Source organism: Chelon labrosus (genome assembly GCF_963514085.1).
Source record: "Chelon labrosus genome assembly, chromosome: 9".
In the NCBI taxonomy this organism is placed as follows: domain Eukaryota; kingdom Metazoa; phylum Chordata; class Actinopteri; order Mugiliformes; family Mugilidae; genus Chelon; species Chelon labrosus.
The window spans coordinates 5,382,377-5,400,027 of record NC_140359.1 but is presented as its reverse complement, the minus strand read 5'-3'; the positions used below and the strand labels follow the sequence as shown (position 1 = coordinate 5,400,027).

At 40.7% G+C, this 17,651-nt stretch overlaps 1 protein-coding gene across 1 annotated transcript in view; it reads right to left on the bottom strand.

Annotated features, from left to right (window-relative positions):
* Positions 1–5,152: 5,152 nt before the first annotated feature.
* The window catches only part of zmat4a (zinc finger, matrin-type 4a), a gene marked incomplete at its 5' end in the record, with an annotated part of 99,660 nt that continues 87,161 nt past the window's right edge, over positions 5,153–17,651 (bottom strand). The window contains 1 exon segment of the mRNA XM_084551171.1: positions 5,153–5,305. Coding sequence (XP_084407297.1) covers positions 5,205–5,305 — 101 coding nt within the window. The 3' untranslated portion in view covers positions 5,153–5,204.

Sequence of the window (17,651 nt, the reverse complement as noted above, 5' to 3'; positions counted from 1 at the left end):
AAAAACCTTCCTATTATGTATTTTTAGACATGGTACCATCTTGGATTATGGATGGCAATAGTTAATCCATTTTTGGTTCCCTAGAGGATAAATCCTACAGGCCTTTGCTCTGGTCCAACAACAGAAACAGTTGGTCATTTGTGAAATGCCCAGCAATCCCCAGAGGCTGAATTCCTGTTATTCGCTTAATGTTTCATCTATCTCCTCTAGAAGGTATGAGTTTTACCCCAAAAAGATCAATATTTACTAGATGGATTGACACTAAAATTGGTATAGATGCACACTTTCCTGAGGATAAATATAAATGGATTTAGTGATTTCTTTATCCTCTGGCGCCACAAAAAAAAAAAGGTTGGTTATGGTTTTAAGTAAAATGTCTCAACAGCTGCTGGGTAAATACACAGCTGGATGATTTTTGGCACACACATATTTGGCAGGCTTCAGGAACATTTGCCTCATTTCTATTTTGTCACACATTACATATACAGCGTATCGGGTATTTACATCGGTGCTAAACAGGGGCAGTATGGGCATTTTCACTGTGAGCATTTCAGCATGTCGGCATTAGCATTCAGCTCAAAGCACCACTGTGCAGGAGTACCACCTCAGAGAGCTGTTAAGCACAGCTGTAGACTTTCTTCTTTGATGCTGAAAGGGCTGGTAGGTCACAACGGGATCAAGTGGTTGTGAAATTGTAACCTCAGTTCAGAGCAAAGGATTTGCATGATTTGAAGACATAGAGCATGGATTTATTAGATTTATTTAGGGATGACTGTTGGCACACGTAAGTAAAAATTGTGTGTAGATTAATTATTCATCACTTACCATTTCTGGAACAATTTTCTAAACGACTAGCTGACGGTAAGATACACCACAGTAACTAAACACCTGAAATCCCGGTGAGACGTCTTCCACAAAAGCGACTTGTCAGGGGTTTTGCAGGCAAGCCAGATGCTTGACATTTTTCTTTTTGTTTGTTTGTTTATCCAATTTATCTTCCCTGATGTGTCTGACAATCTCACCATAAAGTTTTTAACAGTTTCCAGACCATATGAAGGTCATGACAGTAGCTTAACTGTGAAAAAAACAATATCTTTACAGTCACATTGCTATCTTCAGGTATTGACTATGAACAACATAGTTATATACACAAGGTTTGAAAAATAAAGCATCCAGCTGCTGCATCAAATGGTCTGCAACATATTAACATGCTCAGTAGGACCTCTGTGGCTAATAAGTTTCTGCAGCCATTAGCATTAGCATTCGGTCTAAAGCCTATTTGTATGCACACACATCTGAGCTCATGCATGTAGGATGAATACACACACATGCGCACACACACACATACGTAGCGGGCATTGATGGATGGCTGTCCTGGGAAGAGTTGATCGCACAATAATTACGCTGTCAGCTTGAGTTGACCTATTGATAGCAGCAACGTCCATCTATGCAGCACAATTCCTCAGATTAACAAGCAATTTCTTTCGTAGAGTGATGCCAAAGACAGATAATTGATATTGATGAAAAGTGAAATATTTTTACACAGAGCAGAGTTTCATTCAGTACAAATGCATTATTGTTTCTGCATTCTGTTGACTTAAGTAACACATGTTTAATTAACACAGTGTAATTTCTGTTGCATTATACTTTGTACATTTAAGAGAGTCAGTTATTATCAGTTATTGTGCTATTGCTTACTATTCTGGAGTAATTAATAATACCACAGGCAATACCTCGTCTTAAGATTCAAATTAAATATCCCAGAGTCACCATATTTACTTACAATATGCATCATTATCTGATGGTAAAACCTGTGGTTCCATTAAATAATCTATATTGCCTTAGTGTCAGGCATGCTATTTAAAATCATCTGGTGACATAATTTATTACAAGAGACAGAGTTTTAAAGTCCTTGGACTGACAGTGGATAAAGCCATTTGAATGGACCATTGATCAGAAAATACATGCAGCTAATTTAGGAGTGGTCTGTGTTGCGTTTCCATGTGTTTGTATTAATCATTACCGTTTAGTTTAATGGTGCCTCTGTTTTTTTTTTTTTTTTTTTCATGAAATAACTGTTACTGCTGTTCTAGAAGATAATAAAGAGGCAGCCTGGCGTCTGTTCCTTTGAATTAAACTGGATAACTGAACAGAAAAACATGTGACATGTCAACAACGCTCCTCTTTACAGTTATCATGCCAACTCTGTCCCCTTTTAGGCTCGAGTGGGAGCAACCATAGTAGACACAATGAATCTCATGTGTTATATATATAGTATTCCAACCTAAGTTTTACCCACAGCCTATAACATGTACCCTCATATGCTGAACTTGTTTGAATAATGACTGACGACCAATTTCTCCACAGTGCCTTGAGGTCAAAACCTCAACTAAACACACCTCAACTAGGTCCCCCGATTGACTGGTAAATAGTTGCCATCCTGTATTTGCTTTGCCTTCTCAGTGGAGCAACACAAGGAGTTCCAGTAGGTCCTCTCATGCAATGGTCGAATCCTTTTCCTTTCCCCTTAGCACTGACCAGTCCCACCAGCCTGGCACCTCTTGGCTTCTTTGCTGTACTCACTACTAAGCTCCTTCCCTCCTGCTCCTTGGCTAAGGAGCACATAAAGCTGCTTGGCTATTTTAGTCCTTCAGGTTTACCGTGAAATTCCAAGAGAGTCAAAAAGCGTCGAGCTACTTTAGGTTTTCTGTACTTCTCGTTTGGAATCTGGGGAGGTGAGAGCACGACACGAACACAACTAAGAAAGAGAGAGAAGCAATATGTATGTAAATAAAACTAGTAAATCTTCCATTATGTTAGAGTTTCCTCTAACTTTCAGGAAATCACAGAGTTTAAGCATTACTGTTGTTGTCCTTCAGTAGCTGGCTCGATAAATTAGTATTGATCACACTAGCACAGATCTCATTAGCACACTTGTCATGGACGGTTAATTTGTGTCCTTCCTGAGTCAAAATTGAATTTCTTTATCGCTAAGTTCATTTTTGCAAAGAAGGGCTGTATATTCTAGCAGCTTGACAGCTTTGTTTCCTGTCTTGTACTACATTTTGTGACCCGTGATCTTCATGTCTGTGTGACTTAATCATACACACATAATCCAACTTTAGCAGAACTAGTCGACCGCACCAACAGTAACCACTAACAGATAAAGACGTCAACAACTGCAGATACAAACTGACTTTGGTGATGGAATTTTTTCACTTACTGCTTCAAATCTGCTTATTTTTTAAAAATGAAAATCAAGCTTGTAGTGGATTTTTACATATTTACGTTTGTATGAAACATTCACAACTTTCTTTTTGTTAAAGGAACAGCATAAACATTCCACTACAAGGGTAAGGTTTCCAATTTCCACGCAGTTCCTTTCAGCCTTAGATAGACTAAACAGTGTCATTTTTTTCCAGCCTTATTGTGATAAAGAACATTTTTGTTATCCTCAGTCCCTTTCTGAAGTTTTGTAAGACACAGACCTTTCTCTGTGTAAGCTGACATCAAGCAAATAAACTACATATACCTGCAGTACAGTTGTTGCTGTTTCCTATATGGATCAAGTCAGGCTTGTTGGGGTGGAGCTGAGAGCCTGTGGTTTAACTTAAGTGTGACAGATAGATTAAAACCCAGTGGCTCTGACAAGGCAACGCAAGCATCTGTGACTAAAGCATGGGGGTTGTTAAATGGCATGTTACGCCTCCTGATGCCAGCATCTCCTTGGACACGTGCAGCCAGAAAGTGGCCAACAGGGGGAATTAATTCCAGGACACGCACCATGTTAGCGCCATCAATTCACGCCTACCGCCCAAAGCCCACACAAAGCCAAACACAGTTTGCAGTCCACTTGTTCCTCCTAAAACTGCTTTAGGTCAATTATTCGGTGCAGAGGAGACGCCAAGAAAATAAATACTCCCATAGGGGACTGAAGAAGAGAAGAGAAAACAAATTCAAGGCAAATCACTGTTCCAAGTTTGAAGGATGCCACTCATCCTGAAATCACTTAACACTATGTCAGCTGGTAGTTGGTGCTTCAGTATTCATTGCTTACTTGTGCCTGTCCATTGACTCTAACCTGGTCGAGGCAGATGGCTGCCCACCCTGAATCTGGTTCTGTTGGAGATTTCTTCTTGTTCAGAGGGGGTTTCCTCCTTCATGTCTCCAAGTGCTTGCTAAAGGGTGGATTGTTGAGTGTCTCTCTATAGTACTGTAGGATATTCATTCATTCATTTTTTGTAACCGCTTCGCCTCTGGGGGTACACCCTGGACACCTCGCCAGACTATCACAGGATTTAAACTTGAGTTGGTTAAAGGTGCTGGCATGTAACTTTAAGTTTGGACAATTCCCTTTTCCTAATGCTTCCAGAAGGTAACCAACGGTATTCAAAGGTAACCATGTTGTAATATTTTCTGTACAGACAAATGTGGTAACTGCCGAAGATCCCCATGACCTACATGCACCCTGGTCCAGTCTCAACAATAGAGTATGGATATTTCCTTAAAAATAAGAAGGTAAGCTTTTTCTCTGTGTTTTGTGATTTTTAAAACTGATGGACAGATGGTACCCAGAAGCCAGTGTTCACTTCAGTCCAATCTACTTAGAAAAATTAGTAGATTTTCTTAATAAGCTTAAACATACCTGATTAATTTACCAGATGTGACTAGCGGGGAAGTGGTTGTACGCAGCCTTTTAAAATCAGCTTCTGTAGCTCATTTGGAGATAAAAGTCTGCTATAGAGAGAGGGCACCGGGGAGCTGTCTGTTTGTTGTGACTGAATTGTGAAAGCTAGCTGATTCTCATCTTGAGATAGGCTCCACAGCCTCCATTTAACTGCAATAATCTAAAAAGAAAAAATGAGCTTCGTTCAAAAAAAAAATCCATAAAATTGTTGACTGAAATTAAATGAGGGGAAAAAAAAAACCATCACTGAATGCCTTCTTTAAATGAGCCCATCTGAAATGTCTGTCTCAGCAGTGCAGCTCTCGACAATGTTCTCATCATTTATGTATGACTGAGAAATTCACTCTTTCTGAAGTGCGTAACCCTCCCTTAAGAAGCGGGGATCTCAAGGATGCAGATGAAAGCAAAGAAAACAACATATTTTCTAGCCAGAAGATGAGTTGTAGCATTTAGCATTTTGCACTGCGGCATTAATAGTTAAAAGTGGAGATGGGCTCTGTTGCGAGGCAAAATCCACTCACTTGTTTTGGTGCTTTGAGCCCTGGAGATGTGCGTGGTACTGTGCCACCGAGTTGAGCGTGACGCTGCAGACTTCACAGGTGTAGCTCCGTTTCAGACCTGGAATCAAACACACACACATTTATTAAATAAATAAATCTAGGAAGTGAGTACCCAGTCTGCTTTTTGTCCTCTGTAAATAGCAGAGTGGCGTTTTTAAATCAATTTTATACTAATACTATTCAATCCATCAAACCTAGACAGCCACCGCTGCAAAACCCATTTCCTTTATGCAGATACGTTTCAGCCTTACAGCAGGTGAGCATTCTTGTGCCTTTTCTCGATTGCCATGACTGATAGAGGCTGCTGGTGATGAAGCGGAAAAAATCAATTAGACTTGCAGAGACAATGAAATGTCATGCATTTCAAATCCCAGGGAAATACATTTTTCCGCTCAAACTCAAAGCAGCTCAACGGCTTTAGTTTTTGTTTTTTATAGCTTCACAGAAATGTTTATCTATACAAATTATATTGTTTTGTATTCAGATTTATCTGTGTTCCAAAGCCAGTTCCCCAGATTGAACTCAATGAGAACGTCTATCAGTGCAGCACTCTGTATAAATAATCCTGTATACAGTATCTTGAAACCTTGTGCTTGATTTATTTGGCATCAACAAAATTTGTCTAATTTTCTAAAACCCCGTATGATAATGGTTGCATTGAGTCAGCACGCTGTTGCTGCATATTTGGAGCGCCCTGCGTAATCGCCGTCATGTTGTACTAATCTTATTGTGGTATGAAAAATGGCCGCCCTGATTGCCTCACTCTCACAATTGAGTTAACTCCTCCATAAATATGCCTTGGAGCAAAAGGCCAAGAAAAAATAAATGTCACCCCGCACTCATTGAATCACATTTCCATATCCTCCTCAATCAAATTTACCCTATGAATGATCGTTTAAAAAATCATTGCACCAAATAGCGAGCTGCTGAAACTTAGAAAGCACAGCTATTTTCTTCTTCCAGGGTTGTAGCAAGTGATGGTTTAAATTTTGCAGTTTGCTAATGACTTTCTTCCCAGATGTTGACGTCAGCTGTTTCTCTTCTAGCATTTTGATGGAGGGCAATATTTTCCCACCGAGGGAGCGGCAAATCTTTCCCTTTCACTTCCCTGCTGATAAGCAGTACAATACCCACTCTGTCAGTCTGCCACCAGGACTGAGATTTCAATTTTGTACCGCCGTCCCCAGACGCAGTCATGAGCTGACATTATGTTCTGCGGCAGGCACTGAGGGTCTGCTCCGCAGTGGCCCTTTGACAGCCTGCATCTCAAACAATTTTTGAAAAGGTGAAAGATTATACAGGGGCTCTGGCATCCATCACTGCCAGCCACCTGTGGCCCTTCCCTCATGGCCCTGCTCTGCATGAGCGATGAAGCATCAGGAGCCTTCGGGCCTCTGTAGTTCTTACCTCTCCATCAACTTTACTTCCTACTTTCCAAGGCATCGCCAGTGAGTCATTGGAGACTCGTTTGTTTTGGTTAACTTGTCCCTTGGCTGAGAAAAGACAGGCTGCTAAGGGGAAGATGCAGACAAAGAAAAATGTCCTCTGCAGTCTCATAATTTATTTGGGTTAGAATGGAATTTCACTACTTTAAACAAACAGCAACAGGTTGGGGAGCTGCATGTGGAGAAATATGTTGTTTGGTGTCGTTTGTCTTTATTTGATCATATAGTAACAAAGGGGCATCTTTTAAAAGAAATCCACCAATGGGTGAACTATGAAAATCAAAAAGATGAAAAGGTGCCAGAGGCATTTCAGTGAGTAAAATGAGAATCTGCTCATACCAGCTTCTCAAACCTCAGGCCATATTAACATCTTAAAGATGACAGAGAGGAGAAACTTGTGAAATAAGGGCTGCGTCAGTTCTGTCCTCAGGATAAGATTTAGGCCTGAGAGTTAATTCATTGTGTAGTTAGACTTTGTAAAACTAAATGTGGTAGTAACTGTTGTAGTGGTGGTTATTGTCTGTCTTGCCGGAATACATATTGGAGTAGGAGAAACAGTTTTTCACACCGCTGGATGTTTTCATTAACATATTTTGGAAGTGACAATGAACTCAACTAGAATCAAATCTCTAATTAATTTGTGTAAAACTACCTTCTAAGTCTGAGACATGTTAGTCAGTCTGGCCTGCTCACCGTCAGTCAGGCTACAGGTAGTCTTTAGCAAAAATACACTGACAATGAATTTTAAAATTTGAATTGGGTGAGTTATTAAGCTCTCCATCAGACAGAACGACACTACATGGAGAAACCTGAGATGAGTCACACTTATCCATTAGACTAAAAGGCAAAAAAGTTAAGTTCTATTAAGTGGATAAAATAATCACCAACTACAATTTGTCACATCCAGCTCTGGTTAACCTTATCTAAGTTTTTAGGCATTTCCTGTCTTACTTTGAAAGTTACTTAACTCCCTGTCATTGCAGATGTCTTCAGTTCCCGTCCCCTTGTGGTTGCTGCCCCTGATTGTCAGCCCTGTCATGATGTATCTCACCCTTGCATTTAGACCCTGTGTTCCCTCACCACTATGTCAGCTGTCTTTGAACTTCGTGTCAAGAAGGTACCTGCCTGTTCCAAGTGTACTTAGTGCTTTTGATCTATTTTTTGTGATTTTTGGACTTTGTCTTTGCCTGTTCTTTCAAGTGTGTGTCTGTGTCTTGGGTCGTGCGTTTGTGTCCTCCTCAACCAGTTCCTTGTTTGACAATGAATTAATTGTACTGTATGTAGAATGACTAATCTGATTTGATTGAATTTGGTGATTATGCTCCTGTATACTGATGAGTTTTTAAACTCTTTGACTGACATGAACTAGACACGTGATGATCCCCATGTCTTCTCTTAACTTGGGGGTTCTCTGAAGTGAAGCAGCTTTCTACCTTGGTCCTGAGATCATGCAACGTGCAGCTCCATTTAGGTGAACAATAACGTTACTGTTACCAAGATGCGACTGGCAGTAGTTTCCAAGAGCCTACCAGTGATGTGACGGGGAGTCATTCATAGACTGCTATGACTCATGCAAGTGATGTCTCCAAGAATCATTATTTGAGCAAGGTTCACTGGAACAATGGGAGTAAAGGTTGAACGACACATATCAGAGAACTGATTCACATGTATCAATATGAAGCCATAGATTTGACCCTGAATTCAGCAAACCCTTAGAATAAATTGAAAATATACACTCAGTTACAGAAGAGCAGTATATAATGCACTTTAGGGTTAGCAACTAATGCTACTTCTCTTCCTCATTACTGAGACATGGAGAAAATACCAAATCCATACAAGAACAAAGGTCAATAAAAACAATGTTTATTTGGGACCGGCTAAAATCCACTGTCTTTTACTTTTCATGGCATTTTCTGTTATTATTTAATATTTGAAGCTAACAATGAAGAAATATCAAAATTTTATTCATTCATTTTCCGTAACCGCTGGTCCTCCAGAGTATACCCTGGATAGGTCGAGCATGTCTTCGGAACGTGGGAGGAAACCGGAGTACCTGGAGAAAACTCATGCTGGCATAGGGAAGACATGAAAACGCTGCATAGGAGAGACCCAGCCAGCAGATGGGCTCAAACCCAGAACAGTTTCATTGAACATATTCAACTTAGTGTTTTTTGGGCATTTACCTACAAACCAATCATCATTATAGAAAGGAAAATGAAACAGTTAAACTACAGACAGAAAAGCTAATAGAATATGGTGATCACTAGCTTCACCTGTGCACTGACGCACCAATAAACCACATTAGGGTTTCTTATTGGGTGCTGAGCTGAGTTATTTCATTTGCTCTGTAGTGAATCTCTCCTCGTCCCTAAACTAATTGAGACCTATTGCCTGAGCCGTTGGGAGGGAGCTTGGTGGCAGCATGACTGATCGGCAGTGCAGTCCTCTGCGCGGACTGTTTGCAAGCTGGAAAAAAAGAAGGTGGTGCTGGTCCAGCGTTCATGCTAAATTAAGCAGCAGCCATCTGCCTCACTCAGATGCTGCACATTTAGCTCATCCCCTTTCTGTCTGCATCAGGACACCCAGGCTGAAACAGCATATGCTAAATCAGAATTTGTACGAAACAAAATGTTTGCTGAGGTGCCAGTGGAGGATATAATAGAATGGGCTGCTTTGAAAAAAATCTTCCAGAATGAAACCATCACACAAAATGGTTTTTACCCACACAGAAAACAGGAGGAAGACTGGTCTATGAAATTGGACGCTGTTAGGAAATGTGCAGTAAGTGGAGATGTACGATCTTGACAAGAACAGACATTAGCTGAAAACAAATGGTTCCTCCTCTGCTGGGTCAATCTAGAACCAGTTAGGGGACAGGCTCTGCCGTGTTCCCCTCTACCTTGATCAGCTTGTTGTAATTTGCCCGTCTGTGAGCCTGCTATTAAGGCAGTAATAGATCTATTTTAGGACTGGGGGAATGGTGAATGTAACACTCACAGCCACGAGCAACAGCTTGAGAAATGTGACTATGGGAGGCTGTACTGTAGAAGGAAGAGCTGAGAGAGGGAAAGGGTGAGACATCCTGCTAAATCGCAGCTGCCAGAAACGCATCTTCGATTAACGGCTGTGATGGAGTCTGGAAAAACACAATTTGTCTGTCAGGGTGTTTGACAGGCTAGACTGTGCGGTCTAAATTTTGGTGTTTAAGTGCGCAGAGACAAAATAAAAGAATACCGTGTCTACTTTTGGCACCTGCAAAAAGAATCTCAAAATGCCTGCGTGACAAGTAACATGACAATGAAGGAGCTGGCTGCTGCTTGATCTAGGGGTGCATAACTCACAACACAGCTTCATATAATTTTTTTCTTGGCATCAAGAGGCCAAGGTCAGTAATTTAAGTGTTTCTCCTCATTACATACAAAAAAAAGTCTGAAAATAAATGAAAATACAAAGGTTGCCTCCAGTTTCTATGGAAGTACAATCATATAGCTATACCTCCTGTTGTAACTGCTCTGGCTCTTGCAAGTAATGGGACATGAAGTGGACCAGTATGTCTAATCCAGCACTGGCATTTGTATGTGACATAACTAGACATGTTGCCCCAATATGCACTAGTTATTCCAGTGCATAGTGGGCACCACCTGTGTCGACAGAGACGGAGAACTGTGACGATGCTGCTGCTGTTAGCATGCTGCTCACGCTAGGCCATCTGTTTAGACCTTGGGGAATCAAATCGGGTGCTGTTCCGTACGTATGAACAGTCCCCCTGTAGACCTGTTTTCTGCCACATTACATCAAAAAAAGAAAAAAATGCCTGCTTTACTGAATAGTACTTTGTTAATGGAAGGAGTTAAATGATGAATCATAGCCCTTTAACTGTGAAGTTTTACACCGTGGCTTTTAATTTTTCCCACCCTCCCCGCAGTCTCTTTACTGCACTGGGAAAAAACAGTGTGGCACAACCAAGAACACACAGAATACATTCTCTTTGAGATTAAACCCGCACTGGTAGCACAGCATTACTAATGCTAAGCTCCTTAAAGCTCCATCTTATATCCCATCACCAGTGGGTCATAATAATATCAACACAGGGCTCATGACTTGGACCATGTGACCTGTAAGTGTAATTCGTCAGCTTCTGTATTTGACACAAACACACCATTCCTTTGCCTTTGTGAGCTTTTTTGTAAAAGTCAGGTTGTATGCCCGTTAAAGGCCTCATATTAAACAACTTATAACAAGTTAATGTGAGGATGGGTCTCAACTGTCCCCAAAAATGTGTTGTTCAAGACTCAATTCTATATTTATATGTGTATAATCTGAATATTACCTACCAGTGGTGGTCAGCACACCACAGGCTTGGAGAAGCAGTACTGCAGAATATTATCACGCTTTACTTCACTGTCAGACAGCTCTTTCCGATGAGATAGTGAAGGCGCTATATCCCCCTCTGCTCTCTTCAAAGCCATCGCACCCCACTCAGAAAAACAATTACCTCTCAGAGCATGGGAAATGCTCGTCTACCGCTGCCTCAATCATTAGCTCAGCTGAAAATTAAAGTGTTAAAACACCAGAATTATACAGTGGCAGACAAGCAACTCCCATGTTCTGCGAGGTGAAATTACTGCGGCTATAACTGCGTACACCGGTGCACACATTGTTCATTCTACCGTGCCTGTATACACCCCATTTTAAATGCAAATTAGCTGCAGCCACACCCCTTTCTGAAAGAGAGCTGAGTGCTATTCCTGCTGGTTTGGTGGATACCCTGGTAAAAACAAGATAGGCTAGAAAGAGAGGCTATTAAATGTTCTTTTGCTAACAAATTGATTGTGGCTATATAATGTTTGGTTCTATGTTTGTTGCACATGGTTTGTTATTGTTTTACCACGAATATACTGTATCCTCTCTCTCTCTCCCTGTGAAGAGCTTACTCCCTGCACTCAAGAGGAGCTGCCACACCACGAGGGGCACTTTGTGTTTTGCTGCTCAGTCTGAAATCATCTTTATGACTGGTTCAAGCAAGAGACACAACAGACACAAAGCAGACATGAGGCATAATGGACTACTCTTTTGACAGCCACGGTAATGGATGGCAGTGAAAACAGCAGCTGTGGTGGAGCAGTGAGTTTAAGTGAGTTTTTCCTTTCAGCGCCCCATTTTCACACCTGGTCAGACACATTAGGGAAAAGTACTAATGTTGTAATATATCGAAAAGGAAGGTCTGAGTGGTTAATTTATTTATTTTGAAATCACAGTTTCGTTGTGTCGAATTTTAACCTTTCCAGTGACAAACATTATTTGTGTCCATTGGTCCCCAACCAGCCGACCATGGGTGGTAACAGCATGCAGTGCATTTACTATTGTGAGGAGACAATGTGATTCATGGCTATTCCTAATATCCTCAGCTTTCTGTCTACTCCTAATTAGTGTTAATAAATGTGGACAAATTTTCTACAGACAACAATAGTTTTTTCATCTTAACTTTACAATACATGATTGGTTTGAAAAGGGAACCCTGGCAGGATCTCAGGGTATCAAGCCACTGGAATCGCAACCGCACTATCTGATTCAGCAACTGTCATTTATGTTAAAGGAATGCTTTAAATCAAAGGCACATATGGTCACAGAGGAATGGAGAAATGAACAAGTTAATAGTTAATTCTCTCACCGCAACAGGTAACGTCCGTTAATTTGCTACACTGAACACACGGTGCGGACTCAAGCTCATCTAATAAACTTGTGTCTCTAACACAGACTGCAGTATTCGGTGGATCAACGTAAAACCACTGAGTTATTCCGTTGAATCCTGCACATCACTCTCCGCCCATCAGCTGTCTCAGCTGACATCTTTATCTCAGTCTCACTTCGCTGCACTTGTCAAAAATAGTAAAAGAAGCCAAAAAGTCCCACTGAACATTTTCCTTCCGATTAAAATAAACCTATCACGCAGCCCAGACAGCAGTATTTAGAACGACTAATCCCACAGGGAATACTGAGTAACCACTTTGATTTATTTTCCTGTGCTCGTGTCTACTCTGCATCATTTGATATATTATATAATCCTCTCTGGCATGCAATAAGATGATTAGTGTTGTATCTTATGTCAGCTGGTGTTGGAAATCACATTAGGTAAAGTACACCCAAGTACCCAAGTATGAAACAACATGAAGGTGTGTTGTATGAGTCAGTGTTCATAGCTCCACACTAGATAGCAAATGGCTCAAAAGCAGATCAACCTTGCAGACTCTGCATGATGTCACTCTTATGTAAAGTGGATGTCAACAATGATGGTGCTGATGTCCAAGAATCCACCACACTTTGACAGATAGTACAATAAAAATACTTGGCAGCCACACAGTGAACTGTTTGCTGATGGTCAACTGAACCGATCTGCCTGTTGTCTCCCTTCACACTGTCAACCTGGGGTGCGTTTTAATTTGGACCTCCTCACCACAGAAGCAGGGCTGATGCAGCGGATGCAGATCACGTTTCATTTAGCTGCTGCACGGAGACAGGGCGTAGGTAGATAAAGGAGTCTACAGTGTGTCTGATATTTCAGCCTCTCATAGGAGGTTCCATTATGTTCCTGAGCAGTGAATGGAATCAGGCAACAACCATTTTTTAGTACGGCTATAGATAGTTGCAGCAACCAACAGTATATCATGCGCCCTTATGTCCATGCCTTAACCACAGAAATCATTTCATCTGTCCAAAAAAATTACTATTGTTGAAAGGATAGATTTAAGATTTAAGAAATACAAATGTATCAGTCACATCTGTTGGATTCCTATACTGACTTCTGTCTACACTGTAAAATATAATTTGTTGATTCAAATTAAATATATGAGTGAAAGGGCATCAAAACAACAACAACAAAAAGCAGAAAAGCAGAAAAAGAGCAGAGAGCTTTCTGAGTAGCTGAGACGTTTTACTTGAAAAATATCCCTTACAGGCTCATTCCAGGTATTTTAAAGTGGAGGATCAAAAAAAGTGTGATTAATTTGAATTAACGCATGTTAACTATGCAATCATGCAATTAATTGTGATTAAATATTTGAATATATTAAGAGCTCCAGCTGCTGTTATTTTGAATCCAAAAGACTGCTTCTACAACCACCAAATGTTATCCAGATTGCACTTAGAATGCTGTTTAAATCCTTGTCTTCATTTATTGAACTCCTTCTAAAACACCCATCTCAATATAAATAATTCCCAGTTCAATTCCTCAGTTTTAAAGGGCAGTTCTGCCCTTCCTTTCCCTTTGTACCTGAGTCAGTACAAAGACAACGCGTGAGGCTGCTCTCAGTGACTTGGGTAAAAAAATAAGATTTAGGCATTGGATTTAACACCCTAATTAATCAGGGTTCAGGTATTAAACATATATTAAAGCACGTAGTGAGTTTCCATCATGTCTATTTGATTTAAACTACTGTACAAACCATTGTCTCTGGAGAGTTTTGACCCTCAATAAATGCATTCTGGGAAGTCTGCCAATGAGTCTGTTTCAACTCTCCACAGTGCATTCACTCAGCTCATCGTTTGAAGCCAAAAGATCTCAAGACAGATAACTCGGAAAATTCTGAAAATGGACTGAAAATACCAAGAAAATGCCATGCTGAATTAACTTAAAATTCTAAAACAGTTAATTAAAAGATTAGCCCTTGTTATTAAAGCAAGTCATTGTGTGCCATTGACTCAGTTATAATGCCAAACTAATCCCTGGCCTTATGTTACCTACATTGAAAATTTTCCAATCAGTTCCACACACTTTGAAACGGGGGGAAAGAGTATGTGGAGATACGGAGGTATTCAAATCGGCTTCAGGAGAGAAAATCTCCGTCACAAGCGGAGAACGTGTGAATTTAGCTGATTACCAACATTAACGTCGAACTAAAAAGACCAGCGTATCTTTTAAACCTCTGCAACGATAAGCAGGGAGAGGTACTTAACAATCCGTTCACAATGGTGTCTTAATGGACTATCTACCACAATTTAATTTTTCCATCTCATTTACATTTCTGCAAACATTCCAGTCCTTTACATTCCACTAAATGATCGTATCTCAGTGCCGTTCCCTAGCTTTGAACAGAATGTGATGGAATTGGTTATTAGAGCACTAAAATGGGAAAATGACTGAATACTATTCAGCCAAAGAGCACACATGACTAACAGTACAGTATGAATAGAGTAAACCTCTACCATTTCTGTATATATCAACAGTTTCTCTATCATGTGAGCCAGAAGCTGGGTCTGCTCATGCCTTCTCTTTAGCCCTCTCATTTCTTTGGCATCAGCCTTCCACAGCTACACAGCTCTGTAAACACAAGAACAGCATGCAAACATCTGGATGATGGCACCTTCTGCTGTTGAATATTTCATCAAATGGCAATCTTCACACTGCACATCTTCTCTGCAAGGAGAGCGTGAGGACGGCACGGAGAGGTCATGGAGAGGGAACGGCTTGCAAAGGATGGGGGCGCGAAGATGCAAAAAAATTAGGAGGATGAAAAGAGGAAACGCAGGAGAGTGCTTTGAGTCTAAGTGTGAAGGATTTTTTCCCATCAGCAACAGCGTCAGCAGCAGCAGCATCCCCTGCCTCCGCTCTCCGTCCCGCCCAGCCCGGCCGCCTACAAAGCCTGCAGTGGTGCCATTCTCCTCTTCACAGGCTAACACTGCTTTTGCCTGATAGGATGATTTGCCACTTCATTACTAATTGATAATCGCTGGAGAGAAACGCTCATTAGTCCAAGTGCTGAACAGTCCAGCTAGCATGCCTCTCCATAATGTAATGCGTTGGGACTGGCAAATCCATCTCTTCTTAACACACTCCAAAAACAGGCATTGTGGAAAAGAGATGGAGACAAAGATGGGGATGTCTTCAAGGTTTTGGCAACCCGGCTGTCTTTTCCTAACATCCAAGTCTCTTAATGATTCCATGGAGATCTGTTCTTGTAATAGGGGGATTATGGGAGCAATGTTTACTTTGAATCGTTTGCATACTGTAGTACTGGACCCCTTCACAAAATGAAAGAACAAAAAGAGCTGCAGCCAGTATACCTTATCCCAGGTGATAGCACATGCAGTTAGTAGTTCAACCCGCTGAACTAAACGACCATGCCATGTTATCCAGTTAGAGACAGTTTTGTCACTGTCTTACTTTATTTATTAGGTTTGCATTGTTTGATATCCATTACCTGATAACCATTAGAATCAGAAATCAAGTAATTATGGCTGTGACATACAAAGAGTGACTCTTCCTGAAAAGTCTGCCATGATCAATGCACTGATCAGTAAGTTGCAAGAATATCTGGACATTAATTACTAAATTGAATCTCCAATATGAATACCCAGACTTCAACAATACATTGTGTACACTTAAGTTGTGCCAGACTTTGAACCAAAGATTTCCAGCATCCTGGTTTTTTAAACCTCTGATTTGTTTGTCTGGGTAGTCCTGTAACCTTGTAAGATTTGACTTTTGAGTGGGCTTGTTTTAGCATTTTGGTGCCATCATCCTTATCACTCCTCTGAACATGAGTCTTAACGTAATCAACCAAAGTAGACAAATATATGAGGAGAGTGAAGAGAAACCTCACTTTATTTATTAAGAAAATATATTTACTTAGTCTAAAACAATGCGTTAAATCAACTTTTAATGGATTATGGTTTTACGGGCTGCTTGGCAAATGTAAAGCAATCTACCAACAGGTTTGGATTTACAGTTAAGTATTTTTGAAACTATACAAACCTGATTGTATTAAAATGGCTAGATCTCACAAACAGTTTTATATAGATTTAAACCTAATCAAATTAAAGTTGAGATATGGCAATTTGGAGTGACCCTCTGACTTGGGCATGTCTGATCTGTAGGGGAATCGTGAAAGCCTGAAGTCCTGCAAGGATTGCTAGATACAAAAAGCAAGGTGTCGTATCAGCCAAAAATCAACTTAATATGTAATTTGGGGTGCCACATGGTATGTGTAGATATGAATATTCAGATAGTTCTCTAACATGCAATTAAAAATTGCATGTTTTTAGACAGGGATGGGATTCTTTTGCAAAAAAAGAAAAACATGTTTACTCTGCACTGTATGTTACACTGAATTATATTAGCACTGCAAATGTGCAGCGATGGATCAAACGTACTGCTCTTCAAATAGACGTCATGTGCTCAAAACCGACAGAACAGCCAACATGACAAGGCTGAACAGAGAGCGACTGCTCAATTTGCCCTCAACCGGCCACAGAGCACCTGTAAGGCACAACGAACCAATCAGGCCATGCGTTAGGGGTCCGTGTCCAATCAGCTGTGAGGACTTGTTTCTCCCATTTGGTACGGTCACGCGTCAATGCCCTTTACAACACCTCTGGGCTCCTTCTGCTCTTCTGGCAGCCGGCCCTCCGCCAGCTGGAATAATATTGTGTAATTGTTATTGACATATTGTGACTGAGAGGTGATAGGCCAGAACGTTCACTTCTCCTCCTCAGTAAAATTAACAGCTTGTGACATACTGGTGGACGCCACAAGGAGTCAAGCTGACAGCTGCAGTCAAGAGGGCTGACGTTCAGTTCAGCGGCTTAACAATAGTCTGTTATGTATCTTAATGTACTGTGCTCTCTATCACTGACCAATATTACACCTGTCACAGTACTAGTTACAGTGTTTGACAAGAAATCCCTCAGCCACCAAAACGAAAGGCAATAATTAACACCGCTAAACCATCCTTTCTCAGCAGGGATTAAGTGATTTAAATACAGGTTGCATTAATGCACCAGACAGAAAACATCAAGGACTGACCATTATATCTCCTCAAATGCAATTTCTCTGTTTTTTTTTGTTTTTTTTTCTGCGCTAATGTTTTATTAATCACATTTCTTACCACAACATGCAGCTAATTTCAGAGACAAACAAGCTTTAATAATCCCATTGTATACTATCTACTCAGCACAGCTGTC